Source organism: Camarhynchus parvulus, chromosome 7 (genome assembly GCF_901933205.1).
Source record: "Camarhynchus parvulus chromosome 7, STF_HiC, whole genome shotgun sequence".
Taxonomy (NCBI): Eukaryota; Metazoa; Chordata; class Aves; order Passeriformes; family Thraupidae; genus Camarhynchus; species Camarhynchus parvulus.
Window position 1 is genome coordinate 26190580 of NC_044577.1, and position 26233 is coordinate 26216812.

The 26233-nt window shown below is 46.9% G+C and overlaps 1 protein-coding gene across 3 annotated transcripts in view; it reads left to right on the forward strand.

Annotated features, from left to right (window-relative positions):
• GLI2 (GLI family zinc finger 2) overlaps positions 1 to 25532 on the forward strand; it is a 187902-nt gene extending 162370 nt beyond the window's left edge. For 2 of the 3 annotated variants that reach the window (XM_030952352.1, XM_030952353.1), the window contains 7 exons: positions 349 to 462; positions 3545 to 3676; positions 7271 to 7420; positions 11041 to 11205; positions 15638 to 15919; positions 18951 to 19287; positions 20336 to 22692. In XM_030952352.1, coding sequence (XP_030808212.1) covers positions 349 to 462; positions 3545 to 3676; positions 7271 to 7420; positions 11041 to 11205; positions 15638 to 15919; positions 18951 to 19287; positions 20336 to 22692 — 3537 coding nt within the window. Of the gene's footprint in view, positions 1 to 348; positions 463 to 3544; positions 3677 to 7270; positions 7421 to 11040; positions 11206 to 15637; positions 15920 to 18950; positions 19288 to 20335 lie in introns of all 3 variants that reach the window. The other variant, XM_030952351.1, reaches the window with a different exon arrangement.
• Positions 25533 to 26233: the final 701 nt, after the last annotated feature.

The following is a 26233-nucleotide window of genomic DNA, read 5'->3' on the forward strand; positions in this document are numbered from 1 at the left end:
CACATTGAGAAATAAAACTGGCTTGGGTGGGGGTTGTATAAGGCTTTGATGGCTATGCCATGGACTGGATTGCTCTGAAACAGGGCAGCAGTGGCGAGGCCAAGCTCACCACGGAGCCTGAAGTTGAGGCTACCCTTGATTTTTCTTCCCTCTCTTCCATTTCTCTACCTTGGACAAACCCACATGAGCTGGTTTTCATTTGAGCCCCAGGCCAACCCTGCTGTCCCCTGCCACTCCTGAAGCTCAGCCTTGACTGATTTTAAAGTTAGTTTCCAATGAGGAAGTGGGCCACTGTCTGTGTGTCATCCCAAACCCAAGTGCCATTTCTTGCCTGGTTTTCTTTCGTAGAGCAAGCAGAGCAGTGAGTCGGCCGTGAGCAGCACCGTCAATCCAGTAATTAACAAACGCAGCAAAGTCAAGACTGAAGTTGAGGGCTTGCCCCCAGTGTCCCCAAACACACAGGTAACGTCCCTACTGTGAGCCATGTTGTGGGGTTGAGGCAGTGAGATGCTGGGTGTCATCTTTGGGAATGATCCTCCTGGCATCTTTTGTTGTAGTTGGGAGCAAGGCAGCAAAATCTGCCAGGCAGGCAGGTGTCTCTTGGAGCACAAAGCCCAGGAAGGGATGGGGCAGAGCTGCAGTGACTGAGTGAAGCATTCCATGGGTACATGGGACTCAGCTTGCTGTTGCTGTGCTTGGATAAGGAAAAAAAGGAGAGAGCAAATATATCAAGTGTAATAATGTCAAAAAGATGTCTGAGTTTTCTGTGCTGCAAAGCAAGCAGCATTAGTGTCTCAGAGCAAACATAGATTATGAGGGAAACTTGCATGTAGGTAGAAGGCTTGCAAAAAAAGGACGACTTCTTGATTCAACAAGGAATTGCTCCTAGAAACATCCTTTACACTGGTGACACAACATTTGACACCAAGAAGGGCCCAGAGGCCTTTGCTTTCTTTCTGGAGCACTGTGATTGCAAACTGCTTAATGGCTGACAGTATCCATCTGACCGTCCTTTATCACAACTGTAAACTATCACGAGTGCTCTGGGCACTTCATTTTCATGAAATATTAAGCCGTGTTATTGTCAAGCGAATGGAAGAGTTGATGACAAATTTCTCCTTCTGCCCTGGTTCAGGAGCAGGTCTCAGCATGATGCATGGGGACAGCAACGTGTGTAGTCATCAGGGGGCTGGTAAAATTGATGAAGATAGCATATCAGGGAAAGATAAACATGCTGTAGTCAGCACGATTAGGGCAAAGAGGCACCTCTCTGGAGCTTTGAGTTTAGGAGTGCATCTACACACTGCTGCAAAATCACATGCCCTGAAAAACCAATCTGGCCACCGCCTGGGCTAATAGGGCAATGTATTTGTTTCTTGCAGCAAATGAAAAAATATTTGAAAGCCATCAGTTGCTTTCTCAAAGCATGTGCCAGTGGAGGAGCTGTGGGACAGACAGCTGCTCACTCAACAGCTGCCATCCTCCGTGCGCTGCTCCGTGCAGAGCCGTGCGCACCCAGCTTGGGAGTGCTTGGATAGCCCTGCTCCAGGGGTTTTATCCACTGGGTCTTAAAAACACTGAAATTGGCACTGAATGGAGCAGTTTAAAGTAAGGCAATGAGATTTTATTAGAATAGCAAGGTGAAATTAGGAGTAGGAAAATGCACGCTGATCATCTAATAGTTCCTAATGAGGCGGTATGTGAAGTAATTCCCCAAGAGAAATGTACGTTCCACATCTTGCCGTATTTCAGTATTGACTGGGAAATTACTAGAAGGTACCATGTAAAAGCCCGTTCTTGGCGGGGAGAACAGATTAAAAAACTGAATATAGTGGGTGTCTATTTTGGTCTAAGCAAGAAGAATTAATTAACTTTAGAAATTCCTTTTCTGCAGGAGACTGTGCTGAAAGTTGTGTTACAGTCAGTTAGTAATTGACTGATTCACTTTTTGCTGACTATGAAGTTCATCTATCCCCAAAAAGGTGTATGTTTTCTTTTGGAAATGCTGCATTTGAAACACCTCATGTGAGTTGTGGTTTGGGTGTTTGCAATCCTTGGCAAGACAGTATCTCCCATGATGGTTTGTGCTGTAAAAAATACAATCAGACAAGATTTGTGGGACACAGTGAAGTACCAGGCATGAGGGACCCGAGTTACTGAACTTCTGCAGTGCCACAAGAGAGCTCCAGTACAGATTCAGACTAGCATTGAACTAGCTAGAAATGAAACAAGTCAATCCTTTTCAACAAATTAAATTGTTACAGTTCTGTTTTTCCAACAGAAAGTATAAAAATTTTGGCAAAATAGGACTTTTAGTAGAAAACTACAGTTGTCTGGGAACTGCACTTTGCACAGAGACAAACATAAAAAATTAGTGTTTAAAGCTCAACCAATAGGAATTGCAGGGAAAAAAACCTGCCCTTTGAACTTTCTGAGACTATTGCTCTGGGCTCTGGTATAGTTTGAATCTCCAAAAGTCTTTCTGTAAATTACTACAGTTTCCTGTCCCAAGATCCACCTTACAATATCTTTTTTTTTTTTAAATAAGAGCTAATTAAAACAAATCTCTTTTGTCTGAAGGTGTCCTGGAGGCAGGATGCTTTGTGCTAGGCAACAGTAGCATCTGGGTGGAAAGGGAATGAAGGGGGTCAAAACCTGCTGGGTTTTGTCTTGCTAGATTGCCAAGCCAATAGTGGGTGCTGATGGCCTTGTCTGTAGTGCAGGTATCTGATGCATGCAGAGTTGACAGTTACATCCATGTACTCACATTTGTACTAATTATGTTGTATGTTTCACTATTGTGTAGCTGCCCATTCTTTAATCCTAGCAGCCATAACAAAAATCTTCTGTGCTTCATTTAGCACTGAGGAGCTGGCTAGACAGAGAAGTAAAGGAGAGAGCTCACAGTGTACCCAGCATAAAAGTAACTCACTTATGAGTCCACAGTCCCAGGAGCTCTGTTCTGCAACCTGCTCTTCACTGGGTCTTGCTCAAGCTTTCCAGACTCCCCTCTCAGGAGAAGTGCTTTGAGACCTTATCACTTCATCCCTGTGGAGCATCCTGCAGGCATAAATCTTTGGGTTAGGTATCATTTTCTCATCTACTGAGATATGCAGAAAACAAGAACCCCTGCCCAGCCCATGTCAGGTGAGTGTGGGCTCTGGGCTCTGACTGCCCTGTGATTTCTTTATGCTCGTGTTTCTTCACTCTGCCCAGATCAGTTGTTTTGCTCCAGCAAAGAACACAATCAAAGGTCAGAAGCCAGCTCTTTCGTTTTTTCACTTGTTCCTGGGACTGCCCACAACCCAGCTGAATCCAGGCACTGCTTCAACAGTGGCTTTGGGGTGTTTCATGTTTTGTTGTCAACTCTGATCCACTTCTGCCAAAACCCTGTAGCTCCTTATTTCACAGTAATTGTGGATGTTATGTAGCCACAAAAAGCATGGTTTTGTGATCAGTTGATACTTGCCCTGTAATCTATGAGTGATGGAGGAATTCAGATGAAGGAAGTTCACCTTATACAATGCACCGTTATGTGTTGCAGGAGCATCTGACAGACCTGAAAGAAGATCTTGATAAGGATGAATGTAAACAGGAGCCTGAGGTTATTTATGAGACTAACTGCCACTGGGAAGGGTGCACAAAGGAATATGACACTCAGGAGCAGCTCGTCCATGTGAGTAATGGTTGGGAGGAAACCCCAGTGATAAATTTGGGTTTCTGTGCACTTGTCCTCATTTTTTATCACTAGCTGCTGTACAGCCAGAGCTCACCCTGGGAGCTACTAAAGGTGCAAATCAGAGATACGGTGTGTAAACACTGCCAAAGCAGGTCGCTGCTCCCCGAGGAGTTCAGCTGAAAGAAGGCTCTCATAGATTATGTGATATTGCTCCCTTCTCAGCTGCTGAGGCTGCACTTTCAGTCTCCCTTGTGCATGGCCCAATGACAGAAGGCTCAGTGCAGAAGACTGGATCAGAAAATGGGGAAAGGGACTGAGCCCTTCTCTCTTCACTGGCCATATTCACTGAGCCTTCCCACAGAGCTACACCAGCTATGGGTCAGGGATCATCCATGCTGTCCTCAGTCCTAGTGCAGGCTGGGAAAGTCTCTATGCTGCTGTTAATGAGCTGTGGAGCCATATCACTTAGAGGCTGTTGACCTGCTCAGCTCATCCCTCCCACAGAAACAGAGCACTTTCAGACTTTGGAGAGATGCTCCAGTGTCTGAAATACAGAAAGTGGGTTGATTTTCTAAAACTTGGGCAACAGGGCTTCCATAATCACAGTGATGTTCCCAAACCAGTGTCAAAACTGCTCTCTGAAGGATCCTCAAACCAAGTCATTAATCAGATTTTCAGTTCTAATTAATTCCAAGAACCTTTTGTATGCTTTGCTTCATCTGGGTATCCACCATTTGGTTTCCTTTGGCTTCTGGGGTCAACAAATTCCTCATCCTCAGGGAAGTGCCTGTGAAATCAGACATGATCTGTGTGTAAGCCCCATTTTGTCCCAGCCCAACACCTTCCTGGTCCTTATTTTGGGTCTGTGGTGCGAGTCCCCGTTTCTTTGAAGTCAGCCCATATCTGCTGGGAAAACACCAGCCCAGCAACCCTGATGCGTGCAGCAGAGTTTTGGATTAAACACCATTTGCAACAGGAGCTGCTACCTTTTCCTTTTCCTCCAGCCTTTAGCTGCTTGTCTCAAACAGGCTCCCAGCTTGCCAGGGGCCATCCATGTACAACTCACATGTAGCCCCCTTCCTGAGGGCTTGTCTGTTTTCACCATTTTTTATATGTCTTCATTTTGGATATATTTAGATGCCCCCAAATTGGCATCAGTCACCATTTGCCCAAGTTCTGCACACAAACATTGTGCAGAGGGACTACACTCTAAATTACAATTTTGGGCACATGTTCTTCTTCCATCTAAGGTTTGCGCCTGCCCATCTCTGCTAGAAGCCACTGGTTCAGTGCATCAAGTCCTTGAGTACAGACAGATTTGGAAACGGTTTTCAAGGCCAATTGAGTGATCAGGTGCTTAATGGGTTGCACATTGCATGCCATGGGGCATTGCTTTTTTGGGGTTAAACCACAGCATGCCTGTCAGATGGGCTGGGCTCACATGTGTCCAGCAGTTTTTGTGTGTTTCCCTCTCAGATGTAAGAAAAACTAACTCTGCCCAGAGCAAAGTGCAGAGCACCAGGCAGCTCAGCATGATTTCCAGAAAAAAACTCCAAAAATAAACAAAGAAAAACATTTGATGAAATATCCCAAGATTTTCCTAAATTTGGAAGGTTACAAAAATTGAGTCTTCTGTACTGTGATTACTAGCAACATGAGGTTGTGGATTTGGGATGCCCAAAATACACATGCAAATGAAATACAGATGTCATGGGCCAGCTTTTGAGAAGGTGCCATCTCGCCATGCATGGAAAAACTCTATTTTGTGTGCAGAGCAAAGTACCTGGGTGAGCAGGGTCTGTTCCCCATACAGAGTGTGCTTGTGGGAGAAGTGCATGTCAACAGGGAGCAGCAGCAGTGATGACATACTTTTGCAAGCACTGCTGCTGCTCCCAACCTCAAAGGTCACACTCAATTTGAGAGAAGCCCAAACAAAGCCTTCAGCCAGGCAGGGGCTAAGGAGCTGTAGCTGAAGTGGGGTGAGCTGTGCAGCTCCTACACCATGTGATGGGAGGCAGATTTTGCCTAGACAGGGAGTGAATAGTCTTGAATGGGGCCTGCAGTTCCCTTTCTGTAAATGTTCTTCCTCTGGCTCAAACAACACCAAAAGGGTAAGCCTGTGTTCTTCCACACTCCCAGCATTGCTGTGTGTAGTCTTGGTTGCAAGTTAGACTCCCATACAAGCAGAGCCTGGAGACGTGTCTCCCCAGGCTGGTCTGGACATGATTTAGCATGTCCATGGGTCTCTGGGGAGGTTCATCACATTTCCACCATCTGAGGCTAAAATCTCACTCCGATGCCACATTGTAAAACCAGAACTGTAGGCAGCAGAACTCTAAACCCGTACAAAACCTCTCCCAAACCCAGGCTCCCCCAGCTCTCCCAGCACACAGCTTTGGCTCTCAGTGTTTGCGTGTGGTGCCCAAGAGACCAGCTGAGCCCCACACACCTCCTCCTGTCTCTGGGTAGAACTGGGACCCCAGGCAGCAGGACCTTGACCCCAGGATTGTTCTGCAGCACACAGAACACTGAGACTGAGTTCAGCTGGAACTGTGAAGGCTGATGAATCTGTTTTAATGTACTTTTGTGTCCTCATGCTGCCTCACAGCCCCAAGAGAGTCTCATCCCTAGCTGCAACATGTGTGCCTGGCCTTGGCCTGGGGACGAAGGCGGGGGCTGGAAAAGATCTCAGCACAAAAAAAGCCAAAACCCAAAACCAAAGTGGTTTATTTTAGGATTTCCTGTCAGTGAATGTCTTCTGAAAACACAGGAGCGAGGACAGGCATTATTTTTGGCAATGAGACCCCATTCAGAGAGACAAGGCTGCCGCGGGAGCGGCGCTGCCGATGGGCTGGCCCTTGGCTCTGTTTATTTTCGGCAGGGCTTCATCTGCCCTGCACTGGGAAAAAACAGCCCACTTCTCCCTACCAGGGTGGATGAAGGCACCATTCTGGATCTGGCTTTTCAACACTCCAGCACAGAGTTTCGTGGGCCTGAGTAATTAGCAGTAAATGAGCTCTCCCTGCTGCATAGCTCTTAGATGCTGTCATTTCCTGCCAGCCACCAGCTCTGGATGGCAGGTGGATGTCATGGGGCCAGCATATGGACTTAGATGCATAGGATCATTTAGGTTGGAAACAACCTTTAGGATTATTGAATCCAATCAAGGCTTGTCTCCTGTCCATCATCCTCCAGCAGCATCCCAGGAAGGGGTCTCAGGTGTGTAAATGCAGCACAGGAGGGTTCAGCAGAAACAGAAATTACTCTGTCGTCCCCGTCAAGAGTGGCATCAAGCAGCTGGGGGCACACTGAGAGGGCTCCCTGCTCCCAAAAGCTCCCATTGCTTTTGCAAACCTCACATTTTTAGCCTGCTTTGTACCCAGTGTGCTGGGTGCTGCACACCTTTCTCTGCAGGACACACCAGACCACAGTGCTGGGTCCACATCCCTGGTGTCACCTGTGCACCTGGCACCCAGGTGCTGCAGTGCCTGACAAGCACTGGGAGGGAACATCTGGCTTTCAGAGCACTGTACGTGATTCACTGGCATCAGCTCTTCAGGAGTGACCTGGTTTTCCTTTCTCTCCTACCAGCACATCAACAATGATCACATCCACGGGGAGAAGAAGGAGTTTGTGTGCCGCTGGCAGGACTGCACACGGGAGCAGAAGCCCTTCAAGGCCCAGTACATGTTGGTGGTGCACATGCGAAGGCACACAGGAGAGAAGCCACACAAGTGCACGGTGAGCTGGCAGGGGACATCTCACTTGGCAAGTGGGACACCAGGCTGGGGTGGTCACAGAAATGTGATTGCAGACGTGGGCATGGCTTCAGGTAGGGCTCTACCAGGCCAGCCACTGGCAGCAGCTCAGAGCCAGTCCAGCCCTCTATGTCTGGGTTACAGCTACTTGCAGGTTAGACCCTGGGGACAAGGGGACAAGGAGTGTGGGGGAGGTGTTAGTGGGAAAACTGCATTTCCTTGGGAAGAACTATTTCAGAACTACCACAGAGATCCAAAGCAACTCAGGACAAGTCACTTAAGATGAAAATCTAGCCAATTTAGTGCCTACATCCAAGCAAGAAATACAGTAATGCCACGCTGTGGGGAGGTGCCTAACCCTGGTTGTGTCTAACCTGGCATCACCCACTACAGCTGCTGAGAATGCAAGCTTCCCTCACCCACCTAAGTATTCACACATGCCTCTTTCTAGACTGGGAATCTAGGCCAACACCTCCTGCCTGTGCTCTCTTAATCCAGAGGTGAGGTTAAGCCATAGGTGCTTGAACCCCAAAGAAGGGCTCAGTCCTCAGACTTCCTGTATACCAGCAGCGCTGTGTCTAGGGTTCAACACTGCCTGAGGAAGAGTGTGGGGTACTGTTTTGTATCTCAGCCCTGTGGCTGCAGGCTCGCTGACTACGTGGGAGAGCTGGGCTCTCCCTCTCCTTAGCCCAAGATGTGAAATCTTGTATGTGCCTTCACACTTGGAGCCTCTCACCACACTGCTTGTTGATGTGGGGCAGCCAAGGATGCCTGATGCAAGGCACAAGAGGGAAACAAAGTTATGGAGTTGAGTGACTGTGGTCAGCTGTTGGGAGAGGTGTTCACAATCTCCCTCGTCATCTCCTCCAGCCTTTATTCCTCTTTTACTCGCTGTCTTTTGATATCCTCTGCTCTCTGCCTTCTCCTCCTGATGGTATTTCATAGCTCCTCTGCAGTCAGCATTACACTGTTCCTCTCCCCAGAGTCTTGGGGATGAGTCTCTTCCTGCTCAGCAAATGTCTGAGCCCTCCTCCTGTATCTTCCTCCTCCTCTTCTCCATTAGCCAATTCCAGCCCTGCTCGCTCCCTGGCTCTGCCCCAGCTCCTGCTTACAAATATTAGGATATGTATGATTTGCCTGCTGCATGACTCCTTTATCAATCTTCCAGCCTTGTGTTCATTTAATTTAGAGCATAAGCTCCCCCGGGGCACAGGGCCATGTCCTTTGTTTTAATCTTCTAAAGCACTTTGCCCAGTCTAGTGCTTTACCAATCTTCCTTAAAAGTATCAAGAAATATTGATTGTTGGTGCATACAAAGTGAGCACTGTGGGCAAGTCTAGCCTGCCCTTGTAGGCAGAGGGACTCAGGAGACAAAACCAGCAGTGGCTGAATCCTCTTTAGTGCTGTGGTGGAGCAGGAAAAAACAGTGCTGCACAATCCTGGCCTTTTCAAGCCTCAGTTCTGTCACACTGGGGAAATGGCAAGGCTGTGTTTGAGTCTCAAGTCATCCTCTGCCTCCTGGAGAACTGCAGGCCCTCCATGTGCAGTATGTTGCATGTCCCCGAACTGGAGAACCACCATTTTCCAGTGGTCTGGGATAATGGCAGTTCTGCAGACGGTGCCCTTCTGTGGCACAGCATTCCTTGTCCAAGTCTGGCAGTGATTGTTCAAAGCAACAATGGTTTCAGACAAGAAGTTTGTGGTGTACATAAAGCTACAGATGAGCCCAATTGCAGCCTGGGATTTGGTCAAGGATTATTTCAACAGATGAGAGCTAGAACTCCCACTGGCATAATCAAATCCACACATAAGAGTGGGAACAACTGCTTTGAACATGCACAGGCTGCTTTGCCGAGAAGCTTTTATTTGAAAATGTGGCCTTAGAACTTTTGCTCTTAATAACTGCATTTTTGTGTCAGTATCCAGCAAAAGTAGAATGGACGCATGAGTTGTCTCATGCTGAGTTCCCTTTGTTTTCCAGCAAGAGGAATGATGTATTTCAATAATTGTAGAGACTCGAGTTGTAAAGGATTGTTTGTACAGGGCAAGAGAAGAAAGAGATCTGCTGTGCTACCTCAGAGCTGTGGCATGTTCTGTGGGACGAATGGGCCAATGAAAGTTGTCTGAGGAAAAAAAATGGATCCATCCCGCCCTGACAAAGCTGTGGAAGGAATCAGCTCTTGCAGGATGCTCCTATTGGTCCTTGAAGAGATGTGAACATCTCAAGAGCAGAGCAAATCTACCTTATGTCCACCATCCCTTTGCTAGACCTTAAAGAGGATCCTAAGTAAGCCTTCTTTTCCAACACAAAAAATTGCATGGGATCAATCTGTGCCTCCACCCTTCATGGGTTTCATGGGCTGCATGTTTGCCTCCCTCCCTAGCAGTCCAGCAGTGGATGTGGAGCCCAAGGCAGCAAGCGCTGTTGCTGTTGAATGCAGGTGCTTGTGACCAAACCTTTGGATATGTAGAACCACTCAGCTGCCCGTGGGAAAATCAGACACAGAGCATGACCTGTCCTGCTGTGGCTCCAGTTTCTTCACTGGCCAAGACTCAAGCAGAGCAATGTAAAGTCTTGTCACAACTGGACTGAACTTGTAGACATGTTTAAGTGATGTGACTAGAATACAACACATTACAGCAGCAGGGGCTGCTTGTTGAAATTTAAAGGGTGTTTTTTTGTATAGGAAGTACAGCCTGGGCTTTTCAATACTCCCAGCTGAACAAGCAGTGCAGCATTTAGCTAGAATTTGCAAGGGAGCCTTGCATTTCTTAAAACCTCCCGCTTGTTTTGTCAAAGAGCACTTTAGAGACTCCTTGGTTGGAGGTGAAACCCTCCCATGCTGGGACAGGGCAGGTGCAGGGAGAAGCCTCCAGCCCAGCCAGAATGGAGGGTGGCAGGACTTTAATCGCCCGAAGCCTCACCACGTCTCCCAAGCTGCTCCTTCTCATTGTGTGGGCAGCTGGTTTCTTTCCAGGAGGAAGGTTCCTGGCCTGTTTCGTCATCCAAAAATCCATCTGTCTTCAAGATTGAGAGTCTTGTTTTTTAAACTGGTAATGTCAGACAGCCTGACCACAGCATCCTCCAAGAGTAAACCCAAGCTGTAATTTGGGAAGCTTTAAAGCTTGCTAGATTTCTGTTTGTGTGTTAGGGAACTGTCTGCTCTTTCCAGTGTTGGTGCTAGTGGAGTTGCAAGGCTGGTCAGACTGTGGAGAAGCTGTCAGTTCCCTAGGTGGGAAGGAGGGGGCCCCTGTTTCTGAGTGTTTTAAATGCAGAGGGGTGGCAGGAGGGGCTAAGAGTGCTCTGGGAGGAGTGGAGGGGTGTTTAGCCCTGCTGGAAAAAAAGAGTCACTTGTTGAAATGTCAGGTGGGTACCCAACAAGGAGTAGCACCTCAAATATGACTCACTCCTGAAACTCTCAGCCTGCCTAGGGAAGCAAATTCTCCCAACAAAGTGGATGTTGTTCCCTAAAACACAAGCCCTTTAAAAAGAAGGAAAAAAAAAGAAGAAAGAATGAGAAACAGATTGGAAGGGTTTAGGCAGGGGAAAAATCAAATTTTTCTGGTTAATTAATCACTCCTCATGTGGTTTTTTTATTTTAGTTTGAGGGTTGTTCCAAAGCCTATTCCCGCCTGGAGAACTTAAAGACACACCTGAGGTCCCACACTGGAGAAAAACCTTATGTCTGTGAACACGAAGGCTGCAATAAAGCCTTTTCCAATGCCTCGGACAGAGCCAAGCACCAGAACAGGACACATTCCAATGAGGTAAGCCTGGGCTCACCACAGCTCAACGGAGGGCTTTTTTTAAATTTTGCTGACAATAAACATACACTTTACACACTGGACGCATGTAAAAAGAAACCTACTGTAATGAGAGGTTTATCTTATTTTTTAATGGGATTTATTTTTGCTGGGGAGCCACACCACATTAGCTTTATATTTATGAAAGCTGTGTTTGAAATCATAAACAGATGTTAAAGTATGCAAACTTTTTAATCGACTTTGGAAATGAAAACAAGCATTTTCCAAACATATAATTTTTAATAGCATAGATAGTATAGTACAGTTGTGCAAGTGGAGTTTAATATTACTGTGGAGCAGACTTGCAGTAATATAACAGCTACCCTAGATCCTGATGCTCTGGAAATAATAGTCCCTCCATCATTTGATGTACAATGATAGAGCACAATGCAATGCTTTGTTAACCTTGGATAATTAAGACCCAGTATTAGTAGTTGGGGAGCAGAGGAAATTGCCTTTATTGTAACGCATGTGATGGTCTGTTGCAATCAACCACGGCCGACGATTGAAATTTATATTACCACTAATTAGCTGACAGGGGAAGAAAAACAACACTCTAAAGTTCTAATAGTGTTTTCAGCCATGAAGAATTCAGTCTGTAGCCTAATTTGCAACAGTTAAATATAGACTATTGGAGAATGGAACACAGTTGCCATGGTTGACAGCCTTTTGAAGCAATGCTGTGTCTACAAAGGGCTTGTTGGGAGTATTTTTATCTCTAGCATAGTATCAGTCAGTGATAACCAAAGCTCTGTAGGTTTCAGAGATTCTGTTTGAGTCAGAATGAGGACTCAAAATCTAGAATCATCTTCCAGGCCGAGATGATGCTGAGATGGACTGATGAATGACTAGGATCTCAGGGTTGTTTGAACTGGGTTAGGTATCAACCCAAACGTCAGGATTGTTCTCCACCAGCAAGACACAGGTTAAAATTAACCCGTATCCACACTTAAACTGGATAGTTTGGAGTTGTTTTAAAGCTACACCAACCTTGAGGCCAGGAGGGACTAAAAAGGTAGGTTGCAGCTTCTTGTCTGCTCAGCATTCCCAGTGAGTGCTGTTTGACTACATGATTTTTCTGTTAAAGCTTTTTCCCCTGAAAGGTAGGCAATTGTGGTTTAATCTCGCAATTAAGGTGTTGGAAATTGCTCATTCTCCAGCCCTGGATGCTTTTTCTGCCTTCCTCCAGTGCTGGATCCATTGTCCCTTTCATTGTGGGATATTTCCACCTCTAATTTTGCAGTGTTAAGCCACTCTCCATATTCTCAAACTGAATAAATCAATCAGGCCACTGAAGATTTACATTTTTGTAACATTGTTTCCTGTCTCAAAGGAAATTTGCATCTCCCTTCGATTCCTAAGGATTCTCATGTGAATGGATCACGACTGCTGGTACAGCTCTCAGTGCTGGATACAGACTCACTCAGCCCAGTCTGTGCACACTGACAGTATGTGAGCGACTTTTTTGCCACAGATCACTTAAGCTCAGATCCCTGGAGCTTTCCTAGGAGCTTTGCTAGGCAGGGCAGTTTCCCATCTGAGCCAGCTAATGTCCCATGTGGAATTTTCATTTTGAATGTGTTAGTAAATGTAATTTTTCCAATGGGTTCAGATTCCCAAGTGTTCCAGATCAGGAGCTGCATTGGATCTAGGATGACTCTGGGATGACTTATCTGAGCAGAGCTTGAACACACTTGAAAGTTAGTTCATTTGGGTTCCCCTTGTGCAAGAAGGTGAGGCTGTAGGGCAGGAGCATCCAGCTCCATGTCTCTTGTGGACCCTGATCTAAATATGCTGACACTTGGCACAAGCTGCTTTCAAACACCACAAATCAAAGACTCAGATAACAGATAGGGGTTTTATCCTCTGCAGTTGCTTCCCCTGAAGGACACCTACCCCTTCTCTGGTGTAGGAACGGCACTGCCACTAGTGGAGGATCTGTACCAGACCAGCTGGCCCTGACACAGGAACTGTAAGGCACTGCCGCTATCCAAACCATCTTAGATTTTGCAGTCATGCTCTTTCCTGAACTGCTGTTCAACCCTCCTTGATGCAGTACAGAAACACCCCAAGATTGTGGGAGATCTGTAGGCTGCATACAATGGCTCTCTGGGCCATATTTTTGACACCCTCTTTGTGAGGATCATATAACACAATCCTTTACACCAGCTGGTATCCCTCACAGCAAAGCTCCTCACACTGGGCAGCAGGCCCAGGCAAGAGTCCTGTGTCCAGCTGTGGCCATGACCACTGGCTTAGCAAACTGTACTGAGACCTTGGCTCACAACACCACACAAATGCAAAGCAGAAGTTTGTGGCTGTGAATATTTCCCATTACCCATTGGTAACTCTATTGTGGTTCCTAGCTACCTTCTAAATATTTTCCTCTGCTTGCAGTGTTTACTTGGAATACACCAGTTTCAGAGTTAGTCATCCAAGTCTCCTCTAAGGGGGAAGTTCCAGGTTCCCTGTGTTTGTCACTATCATTGTGTGACAGGACGTAGGTGTATGGTCCAAACATGCTGAAGTTCAAGGCTGGGGATGTGTTACCACACTGGCTTAGGTTTGATTGTTGAAATGTCATACACACTACATTTTAAACTTTCAGTGACTGTTTGAATCCCTTCAGGGGATACCTTCTAAGTTACACCTGGAAAAGGGGCTTTCATCCTGTGACCACTCTCCAGTGCATACACAGAGGAATGACTTGAGTTCATGGCCAGCCAAAGACTCAGAGTGACATTTTCAGCAACTCAGGCTGAACAAGGATAAAACACATAAATCCAGTTCTGCTTTGTGTGTGGGGAGTTCTCCAGTTCTCCCACCCTCAGGAGTATTACCCTGTATGTGCATGAGCGTGGGAGGGAGGCATCTGAGACATCTAAACTGTTGACTTCACTAGGGTGAAGGTGTCACTAGATGTCAGAATCTGGATAACCCAGGGACAGATGAAGGCACACCAGTGAAACAGCAGTTGTGCTTAGCTCAGTTGCAATGGGAATGGCCTGATGAAGAGGATGATTGAATCCCCTTAGGTGGAGTGTCTGCTCTCTAAGCAACAGTGATTGTGTTACCCTAATTGCTGGAGTCTGAAAAATCAGAACTGTTGAGCATAAAGGATATTTATAAAAAATATTTGAGCTGTTCATATACAGGATTTTTCCAGCACATGTTGTGGGGATTCTGTTCTTTGTAATAAGGCTTAATAGCAGTAGTAGTATTTCTATAATGCTTGTCCAAAAGGTTGCATGGTATTTTTAAACAAACTATTTTAATTTTTGTGCTTTGGTTTACCCAGCTTTAAAATATGTTTACCTCAGTGGGGTGTAACGTGGATTTAGCTGGTTTGAATAATGTGCCAAGATCAGTCAGGAAGCATGCTTTTGAATACAAAACAGACTTTCAGTGTTTTTCATGTGATGATGCTGGCTTTCTGCAAAGAATATATACTCCTTTTTATTTTTTTCAATTAAGTTCCTGGACAACATTACAAAACAGATTTTTAAAAAAATTAAAAGGAATGGTCATTTTGGGTGGCCTTCAAATAACATCTGTCTGTTTTTTCTCATGGATCTATCCTATTGCATTGGTAGGAAAATACATAAAGTAGTTGTGAGACCAAAAGTGGAACTTGGGATGAATTCTGAGCTTCCAGTGCAGCAGCACCAGCTCAAACAACTGCAGTGCTAATACACTTTGGAATTGGAGACTCAGTAAAATAAAAAGTTAAAAGAATGAAAGTATCTGTTGCCGATTTCTGTTTTCAGAAGCATGGCTTCAGCCTTGTTTTCCTGTGGCAATCAATGATTCATGAATTCGGGATAGAGTGCTGTTGTCTGAAAAAAAACATTGCATGCCTGTGGTTTGTTTTGCACAATAGCAGATTTCAAGGTGACAGGTGCTGGAGTGGTGTGATAGATTGAGTAGGGTGAATCCAGTCTGGCTTGAATTCACTGGACTTCCATCAGCCAAAAGGTTTCAGACATTTTCTTGGTGTAGACCCCACCTTAGCAGAGCGAATGTGTTATTCCCAGTCCACTACATCACCTCCTTCCCATCCTTAATCAGGAAACATTCCTGTGGCCACCCGAGCTAATACATACATGGGAAAGGAATACTAGGAAAGTATTTAGTGAATTCTTAGCTGTCTTTTGATCCAGAAACTGAAAACAAGAAGTTTAGCCAACATGAAATGACAAGCCAAGTCTGTGTGGATCAGCAGCAGCCCATATATCACATCTTCCATATCTCAGTCTTTACAGAGTCCTGTAGAGCAGATGCTCCACATTTTGCTGCTGCCTGCTGCTATGCTCATTGTATTTTCTTGGCCCATACACTGTACCTGGAATATTTGGGCTTATTCTAAATATAACCCAAGATTTGTTTGTGTTGACAGAAGCCCTACGTGTGTAAGATCCCTGGCTGCACGAAGCGGTACACGGACCCCAGCTCCCTCAGGAAACACGTCAAGACGGTGCACGGGCCCGATGCTCACGTCACAAAGAAGCAGCGCAATGATGTCCACCCAAGGCCACCTCCTCTCAAGGAAAATGGGGACAACGAGGCCAGTGCCAAGCAGAGCAGCAAGGTGTCAGAGGAGAGCCCCGAGGCCAACAGCACCACACGGAGCATGGAGGATTGCTTACAAGTCAAAACGATAAAAACAGAGAATTCTGTGGTAAGAGCAGTTGCTTTTGGCAGAAATGATGTGGTTCCTGATCTCTCTGATGCAGTAGGGGCATGAAGCATTTGTATTCCATTTACCTCTCTGGGCAGGTGCCCTTCAATCCTAGAGTTCAAGTCCAGAAATGAAACTGCAGGTCAGGGCACAGTCCACTGCATTTTGTACCTTCCTACCCATCATCATAAATTCCTGCCCTTGTAGTCATGGGGGCCATGTGGTGCCCTTTGCTGAGGTTGGCATTCCTGTGTTGTGAAAGTGGGTAGAACCCAAGAGTGTGGTCAAATGAGCTTTACCTACCTCACCAGTTTAAATTGAGCAATGACCACAGGGCACAGATTGATGAATGCTTCTTGAAGCAAAGGTCCTGGCTTAAGCAGTCCCTTTTCTCCTTCTCCCTAGACCCTTCATACCTTTTCTTTCTAGTCTGCTGCTGTTTGATGAAGCCAGTGGGGATAAAACTAGCTGTTCTATTTTTGTTGAGTATCTTAAAGCAAGTTCAGTTTCTTGATCCTGTCCACCATACACAGAAGCACAAAATCCCTGGGGTTGTCAGGGACCTCTTGAGATCATCTAGTCCCACCTCACTGATCAACCAAGGTTGGCTGGAGCAGATTCCTCAGGAGTACAGAAATTCAATACATGGCTCCCAGCTACCATAGAAAATTGTAGCAAGGTGATGAGGCAGGGGAGTGAAATTAGGAATAAACATGGGAGCAGTGCTGTGGCCCACAGAGTACAGACTGTCACTCAGCCATGATCAAGCTTTACAGCTCCAGCACCTGGAGCAAAGACCATTTATCAGCTTTCTGCCCATTACAGCAGCTGCACAATTGGCAGTAGTGTGGTCAGTGCTACCGAGGAGCTGTGTATAGTGATGCTTTCAAACACATCAAACCTCTTCCACCCCATCCAGGATGGAGGAGGAGATGGAGTGTTGCAACACATGAATCACTTTTACCTTTTGATGTTTCTTTTCACTTTTGTACCCAAAGTTCTGGTGTGCTACATCAGCTCAGAATGGGACAGGGTATGAGCTGGATACAGAAGAAAAGACCTTCACCTGCAAAGGAGCGTTCACATATTCCCCAGACTTCCCACTTGAGCTGAAAGGACTTTGAGCTCCAAAATATATATTTTCTTGATTTGAATCCAGGCTAAAAGATTGTTATTCCTGTGAAAAACATGCCCTGGAGCTACAAAGATTTTCTCAGAAGGGTTAGGGGATGTGTTGTTGGACAAATTGCTAATGAGCAGCATGTTTCAGTTAAGAAAAAATTTAGTATTTACACATCCAGAATGTCTCTAATTGACTAAAGAAACAGTGATGAGGTTCTGTGCTGTGTTACAAAAGCTGGGTGTGAGAACCACTGGACAGTATGACCTTTCTCCAGTACTCTTCCTCCACGTGTTTTGTTGTTTTTTTCTTATGAATACACTGACACAATTAGAACTCCCCACCCTGCTTCTCCTGAAGGTATGGGCTTGTTTTCCTAGCACTCTGTGCTCCCAGGGTTCCAGCCAAGCCATCTCACTGGCAGCAGGGCCCTGGGTCCTGTGTTTCTCTTCACTGTCCCTCTCTAGCACTGCATACTTCCCTCGAGCACTTCTGAGAGGTGCCATCTCATCTGGTGGGTCCACATCCAACTCCTGTTTCATGGTTAAGGTCAGGGTGGTGGGAGGGGTGAGGTGCCTCAATGGTCCCCATCATTCCCAGGCTCCTCGTTTTGACCTGTATTTGTGTGTCACCCCAAACCCATGGAAACAGGTAGAAAGTCTCTCCTAGGAGTTTTTATTTGTGCCCCAGAAAAGGGAAGGCAGGGAAGATGGGGTATGGGAGTGGGGGATATGTTGGTAATTTGTGCTGTATTCTGCATTTCCCTCTTCCTCCTTTTACTAACCTGGTCCTTTTTGTTAATGCTGTCTTTGTCCTAACAACCTGTTCTTTATTCCCACTTACCCTTCCTTACTCTACCTTCCTAAGGACAGTCGGTACTAAGGTGAGCAAAGAAATCCTTTGTGTTAAAATAGCTGTATAAAGCATGATCTCCTGCAGATCTCTGTCTCCATTTAACCCTCACAGGGTGGAAGTGGAAGTATATGGGGCAGTGGGGAGGGATAGGAGAAATTTGCTTGAAAGGGGGAGGATGCAGTGCCCGAGGATTCCCTTTGCCACCTTTCTCCCAGCATCACAACTTGCCATGAAATATTGGGATTGCAATCTGTATTGCCTAGACTGACGGGCAATCAGAGCCAGTCAAACCTGCCCATGGGGGGCTGCTGTGGAGTAAAGAACAACACTGCAGCACTCCCATTCCCACCTTGGCCCAGGGCAGAGTACTTTGCCTTTTCAGCACTCCCATTTTTGGCTGGAGCATGGGCCTGGAGCAGAAAAGCCAGGCATCCTGTTTGGTAGCAGCAGCAGAGCAAGTTCAGACCATATAGTGTCTGCTGCAAATAAACTACTCAATGTGAGTAGTTTACATTCCTAATGTAAATAAAATAAATATTTATGGTGCTTATCTGCCTTATCTGCAAGTGGGAGTTTGCAAACAGTGAGCCAGGTTTTTATCTGGCGGGGAAGTTTGTCAGCTAACATAATTATATGTTAGGGTATTTTAAAGACAGAAATACGTTGTGTCTGAAATACTTAAGTCTTGATCGCATGTTAGATAAGCCAGTGTTTGCTGCAATATACCTTGCACAATCAGGTGACATGCTGCTTTTCTTCGAGAAACATCTGTCCTTCTTTTGGAGGAAGAACATTTGGTTTCTCTCCACCTTGCAGTTAAATCTCCATGGTTTTTCCAGCTGTGGGGTGCTGTCCCATCCTCCTCTCACAGGGAGGAGGCATCTGCCTTTTGGAAGAGCTGGGATCCTGCAGCAGGGAGGGGTAACAAGACAAGGGAGAGCCTAGGATAGGAGCTCTCCTAGCCTCCGGGACTAACACCAGGGATGTTGGGCTCCTGATTTCTTTCCATCCATGTTTTCACCTGCCCAACTCTTTTTCTTCTTTTCCCTGCCCAAGATGTGTCAGTCCAGTCCTGGTGGCCAGTCGTCATGCAGCAGTGAGCCATCACCCCTTGGCAGCACCAACAACATTGACAGTGGAGTAGAAATGAACATGCACAGCGGGGGGAGTCTGGGAGATCTGACGGCGTTGGATGACAACGCTCCTGTCGTGGACTCAACAGTCTCATCTGGTAACTCGGCAGTCAGCCTGCAGCTAAGGAAACACATGACGACGATGCAACGACTTGAACAGCTCAAGAAGGAGAAACTCAAGACAGTTAAGGATTCCTGCTCATGGGTGAGCCCAGCTCCACAAGCCAGAAACACCAAGCTGCCTCCCATCTCAGGAAATGGTAAGCCCTGGGCCTGGACCATGTCCTGTAGGAACATTTCGGAGTTTGACTCTGGTTTCATAACCAAGAGTCTGCCCTGGAGGAATAAGGATCATTCCTTATTGCTTCTGACTCATGCTTTGATAGATAAAGATGTCAGGTAAAATGGACAGCTTGGGTGTAAGCACAGCCGTCTGGTGATGTCCGAGAGAAGCGCAGGTGCTCAGTTCTACAGACCTATGAAGGGAGACAGAGGTTTTGGTCTCCTTGTTTCTGAGCTTGCCCAGAACCCAGACACAGCTGTCCCCATTGTCTCAGTTACAGCCGCAAGGCTGCTGGCATTTTTTCTATCTGTCAGAGTTCCCCAAGGGCTAATGTGCTTCCTGGGAGACCACTGGAGCACAGCAGCAATCCAGACAAGACCTCCCTCCATAATCTTGCTCTGACAGAAGCCTTTTGTCACTCAGAAACTCCTAGCTATTGCCTCCAGCTTCATATGCTTGTTTCCCACTGGCTAGTGATTCCTGGTAAAAGCATCTTTTTGAACCCTCTAGAGATCCTCTAACTTTGCCAAGAAATCCAAAGGCATAGTGCCTGGGTTATACTAGATCTCAGAGCTTCTTGGTTGCTCTTGGAAGAGCCTTTGAATGTCAACCTTTGGGTCCTCAGGCTGCTCTCCCTGACTGCTGTGCATCTGTCCCAGAGAGTAGCTGCAGTTGTAGCTGTGTGCTGTCCCTGTGGCACTGTTCACACCAGTCCTACCTTTGTGCTGCTGAGGGAAGCCCATGTGGAGACATTCCCTCAGAAGCTGAGTATAAGGGGTGTACATGTTACAAACACTCTTCAGCAGGGACTTCTTAAGTTCTCTCCTCAGACTTCTTACTCCCTTTGCATGAACATAGAGCTAGAAATGAAGCTTTGAATTCACTAGCAGCACATGAAACTCATCATCACTCCCATGAAGTATTTGGGCGTGGCTTTGTGGGTCTGTATTCTGGCACCTAGAGCACCACAAAGTGAAATTTCTCAGCTAACTAAACCTTTTCCTTCCCTGCAACCTTTCTTTCAGGCTCTGTCCTAGAAAACAGTGGTGGTTCTTCAGCTATGCTGCCTAACCCCAGAATAATGGAGCTGTCTGTCAATGAGGTTACGATGCTGAACCAGCTCAACGAGCGCCGTGACAGCACAACAAGCACCGTCAGCTCTGCCTACACTGTCAGCCGCAGATCCTCAGGGATCTCCCCGTACTTTTCCAGCCGCCGTTCCAGCGAGGCTTCCCATCTCGGGCACCGCCCCAACAACACCAGCTCTGCTGACTCCTACGACCCCATTTCCACGGATGCCTCCCGCCGGTCGAGTGAGGTGAGCCAGTGCAGCGGGATGCCGGGTCTGCTGAACCTCACACCAGCTCAGCACTACAGGCTGAAAGCCAAGTACGCTGCTGCCACAGGCGGCCCTCCTCCGACCCCCCTGCCAAACATGGAGAGGATGACCCTGAAGAACAGGATCTCACTGATGGACGGACCAGACCCCACCTTGCCCTCCATCCGCCTCCCACCGGGCCCCAGGCGTTGCAGTGATGGTAACACCTATGGCTACGCATCAGCTCCAGCATTTCCCCATGAGGTGCAGGGCAACTGCACAAGACGGGCAAGTGACCCTGTGAGGAGACCTCCTGGAGACCCCCAAGCTCTCCCACGAGTTCACCGCTTCAACAGCACCAACAGTGTGAACCCTTTCCATCCTCCACAGCCCACAGACAGGAGGAATTTTGGTCTCCAGAGCTATGGGCGCTCAGACGGGAGCCTGCCCCGGCACTCCTACTCACCCCGGCCCCTGAGCATCAGTGAAAACATCGCCATGGAAGCCATGTCTGGGGACACAGATGTGCCCATTGGAGATGATGACATTATGCTGCCAGATGATGTGGTACAGTACATCAAATCCCAGAACAATGGGACAGTGGCCGAGAGCACTTCCATGGGGTACAGCAATGAGATGCAGAACTTCCAAGGAAGTGGGAAGCTGCAGCCTCCAGCCTTGCCCAGTCAGCGCAGAATGGCAGTGGCTGAGGCAAGCATGAGCCACTTGGGACCCATGATGGCAGAGTGTTCCATGAGTTTTGATACTTCTTCAGACATGAATAAAAATAACATGCCTGTCCAGTGGAATGAAGTCAGCTCGGGCACAGTTGATATCATGTCCAATCAGTCAAAGCAGCAGTTTTCACAAGGGAACTTAGCAGTGGTCCAACAGAAGCAGAACTTTGGTCAGTACCAGAACTACAACCAGCAGCAGATGCAGCTGCCAGACAACAGCATGAATGCAACTCAGCAGAGCTTTATGCAGAGAAACATGGGCATGGATGGGCAGAAGCTAAACTGCATGCAGCTGCGGCAGCAGCACATGAGCCTAGGTCCCAGCATGAACCCTGACATGGGCTTGCACACAGGGTATAACCAACAACATCAGATGCTGAGCCCCAGTGCAGTCAGTGGCAACCCAAACCAGATCTCTCCTAATTGCAGCAACATGGCAGCAAAGTCTGGACCCCACCTTCACCCTCAGCAAATGGACATGGCAGCCAACCCTTCCTTGATGGTCAGGAGCAACAGTGAGCGCACAGCGCTGGGACAGGTCATGCACGAGCCGAGTCAGCAGAACTACTCATCTCAGCCAAGCCACCTGAACTTCCCTGTGGCCCAGGAGAATTTTCCTCAGCCCATCATGACCTCCAATCAGCCCAGTTTTGAGCCTCAGCAGAGTGTGGTGGGTTCAGCTGCACAGGCATATCCACCTGGCATGATCCAGCCTCATCCTCCACCGGAGCCAAACCCGGGCAGCAGACCCCGAGGGGTCCGCACCGCCCAGCAGCTGGGCTACATGAGAACTGCCCATCCTGCAAACACCATCAGCTCTGGCCAGGAGACAGCAGAGGCCATGCACAAAAGAACAAGTGACATGTTGCTGGCACCAGCCCAGCAGTGCACGGACGGCACGAGGGACAACAGCTTGATGTACTATTACGGCCAAATCCACATGTATGAGCAGAACAACAGCTTCGACAACCACACGGACTGTCGGGTCAGGCAGCAGCAGTGCACACAGAACAGCAAGCCAGCCACTCTGCCTTCCCCAGGAACAAACCAGGTGTCCAGCACAGTGGACTCTCAAGGTCTTGAGCCGCCCCAGATAGATTTTGATGCCATCATGGACGATGGGGACCATTCAAGCCTGATGTCGGGAACCCTGAGCCCCAGCATCCTGCAGAACCTCTCCCAGAACTCCTCTCGCCTGACGACTCCACGAAACTCTCTGACACTGCCCACCATACCTGCGGGGATAAGCAATATGGCAATAGGTGATATGAGCTCCATGCTAACCACGCTGGCAGAAGAGAGTAAATTTCTAAACATGATGTCGTAACGGTAAAGCACAAGGCCTTGGTGCTATCCAAGGGGCTCTGCGTGAAGCAGTTGTATGAATGTGCTTTTCAAAAGTAACCTGTTTCAATAGAGTAGGGTTTTTTATAAGTGTTAAATACATTAAAGGATTTCAAAGTGAAAATTTTTAAAAGTCTGTGTACAGAATTATGTAAACTATATGCAGGCAGTTCAGTACCACAAAGATGCACCTCTAGTATTGTTTTTTTGGCTTGGTTTCCTGGAGCACTGAACGGTATATCACCACCAAGCTAGGAGACAGCATGAGGGTGGTTAGAGATGAAACCCTCCCTTCTGGGAAGCCCTGTAAATAGCCCTCCCCATCATTTTTCCGTTAGTTACGTTTGCAAAAAAATTCCATTTTCAACCCACCCCAGAAAGAAATGGGAGGATGCATTTTTGGTTAGAATAAAAGCCATACTATGTATTCTGCTCTGATGAGAGTAGGGTTTAGTTACGTCTCCAAACAAGCCCTCTGCCAGCAGTATTGTTTTATACCATAAATACCTTTGTACCTTGCAAAGAGCGACGTTTCCAAATGGCTTCTCAGCAAAGTGCCTTACCATGCTTTCTTGTTAAGTAGCCAAGGCCTCTCTTCCTTTAAAAATCAAATATAGTGTATTGTCAGAAGCATATATAAAATGTACATTTATAAAAACATAGTGGTGTTTCTGAGAAAACATTGGAAAGACACATTGATGAGACACATAAAAGGTGAATGCACACTTTGATCAGATGTGTTTACAACGTGGTTTATATCATGTGCAGAGTGGAGAAGAGGTCTGGGAACAGCAATCACTGGGAAATAATCCCCCATGGCAGGAAGGCTCTGGCATGCAGACTGACACACATGCATAACTTTGCACCTTCTGAACACAGTGACTTTCTGCCAGTGCCCCACATGCATCTTTAATGTCAGAGTGCTGGAGCACACGTTACTGGATCCCTGTGCAGCTTTGCAGCAGCTTTGCTCTCTGGTGGATTTTCCATGCTGAGGTGCTCACATAAACAAGTGATGATGATGGAGAGACTTTTACTTTTGTTCCAGCCCAGTGTGCACTGTGGCAGTACTGGGGGAGCAGGTTAATCTGCCAGGGTTCATCTGTGTGATGTGCTCAATGCAGGGTTCTGCCCGGGCTCCATGTGCACAACAGGTGCCTTGCTGCACTGATATGGGGCCAAGCATAAGCCAAAACACCGTGCCCCACAAGCAGGCTTGTTGGCATGCACCCAATGCTAGCTTAACATGTCCCACAGCATGAAAAAAACTGCTGTATCCAAAAAATATACCAGGGTCAACCTGAGTAGTTCATTTGACTAGCAGACTGCACCTGCAGCCTGCAGCACCTGCACTAACAGACTGCACCTGCAGCACTGAACATGTGTATAGTCTCAAAACAGCAATTTGGGTTAGAATAGTAGCTTGGTCAGTGAGAATCTCTTGGAACCATCATTGGGGAAGAGATGGGAGGAGCAGGGCCTCCTGAAGTCAAATTCTCCACCAGAATATAATTGCTCATAAAATAGTGATCAGCTGTTTCCAGGACAGTCCCACCTGCCAGTAAGTTGATCTTTGTTGTATTATTTATTTTTGCTGTCGTTAGACAAAAGGGTAGAAGCAGTGGGGTGCACGTACTTGGGAGGAGGCCTTGCTTAACTTCAGACTGCGTTGGACAAGGACAACTCCTCTCATCCTGCTCTCATAGCCTCAAATACTTTGTATCCCTTATGTTGAAGGGCAGGGAACAAGTGTGACATCCCCCCCAGGTTTTTACAGCTGGACTGAGTAGAGCTTCACTCTTTCCTTCTCATCTCCCTGTTGTATCAGTGTCATGTTCTCATTTGCACCTACTCTGTACCCTGCACAGGACCAGGACAGCTCTGTAAAGGTGTTTTCTGTTGTCTTTGTTTTCCTTTGCACAACCTGATGTCAGGATCACTCTTCCCAGTATCACCAGGGGCTGACATGAAAATGCCACGTGCTACCTCCAGGCAAACTCTGTGATAGCAGGTAGGCAGGAGCTGTGCTTGGCAGTGGTGGATCAGGAGACCTTTGCTGCCAGGTATTCCTGGGTAGGGCTGGTGCAGGGAGGTGCTGCTCAGCATCCTGCAGTCTCATCATCCTCATCCCAAATGCAGAGGGTGCACACAGGGTGCTCCCAGCCCTGCCCTTCACCCCTCCATGATTCCTGCTGATGTCCAGGGTGCATGAGGACAGGGAAGCAAAGCAAAGAGCCTGGCTGTTTATTTGTGTCTCCTGTGAAAGTTGTGTTTAAAGGGATTGTTTTATAGTCTGCTGTATATATTCTCCTGCAGTTACTGACCTTGCCCTTGCCTTCGCATTTATGAAAAGAGGGCAGTACATGTTTTTAGGACATTGTATGTTGTCCTGGACGCTTGGAGTACAACTGGGCATCCCTTATGCTGAGATGGATCAGGCTTTCATGTGTCCTTTTATTGCTAATGACTTTTTTAACAGCTGCATAGGGCAGCAATGGCTCCTGAGTCCCTCCTCACAGATGTCTCATTAGCAAACGTTCAAATACAGAAGCAAAACCAAATCTCCAATGACTTGAGATTTTTTTGGACTTTCCAGTGGTGGTCTTCCTTCATTTACTGAAAAAGTATTATAATAATCTTTCCAGCACTGTATATATTATGTATAGAAGACATCATTACTAAAAGTACTGTAGGTGAATTGTTCTGTCAAATTTATATCCTAAGAACATTTTTAGCTGTTTTCTACATCATAAGAATGGAGGTAACATGCTGAACCTGTATATAAAAACCTTTTGTACATTAAAAAGTAATTTTTTTTCATAATTCATTGTGTCTGTTGTTAATTCTTTTTGTTGGCAAATGGTGGCTGGTCTTGGTCTGTTGTTAGCAGACCAGCACTTTCACTGCCTCTTGGCAGAGGTGATTTGAAGGACAGTGGCAGCACAGCAGGGATTGTACGGGAGAGGGGCTCAGAGCAAGGGCTGGGCAAATTTGTCAGCCAGAAGATTTATGAAAAAAATGGCTTGTTGACTGACTTGGTCATTGTCCAAAAGGAGACAGAAATAGGACAGATTAGCAGATCTGTGATGGGCCATGACAGTGGCAAATTGAATATTGGGTTTGGAGAAAGGAGAAATTAATCTGTGCATTATGTATGTGATGGGAAGCAATTATTGGGTGAGCAACTGATAGAAACATCAGTTGTGACTAGTTAGTGTCTCATCCAGCTCCTTGATGAGAAAGATTTAATTTGGCTGCAGCAAGAGTTAGCTCAGCTACTCAAGAGACTGACTTTCCACTTGTTTTTGTAGAGGTGGGTTGATGTGCACAGGGCTAGAGCCTTAAGGGAGGGTGAGGAGGCTCACAGGTGATCCTCATGGGCACAGCAATGAGTTTGGAATGAAAACTGCTGAGCAAAGCAGCTGGCCAGTGAATTACACTTGCTGCAAATGAACCAGCAGTCTCATGCAGAAGCAGCTGAAGGAGATGCACTCCTCTCCCTCTCTGTGGGATCCCTCCTGAGC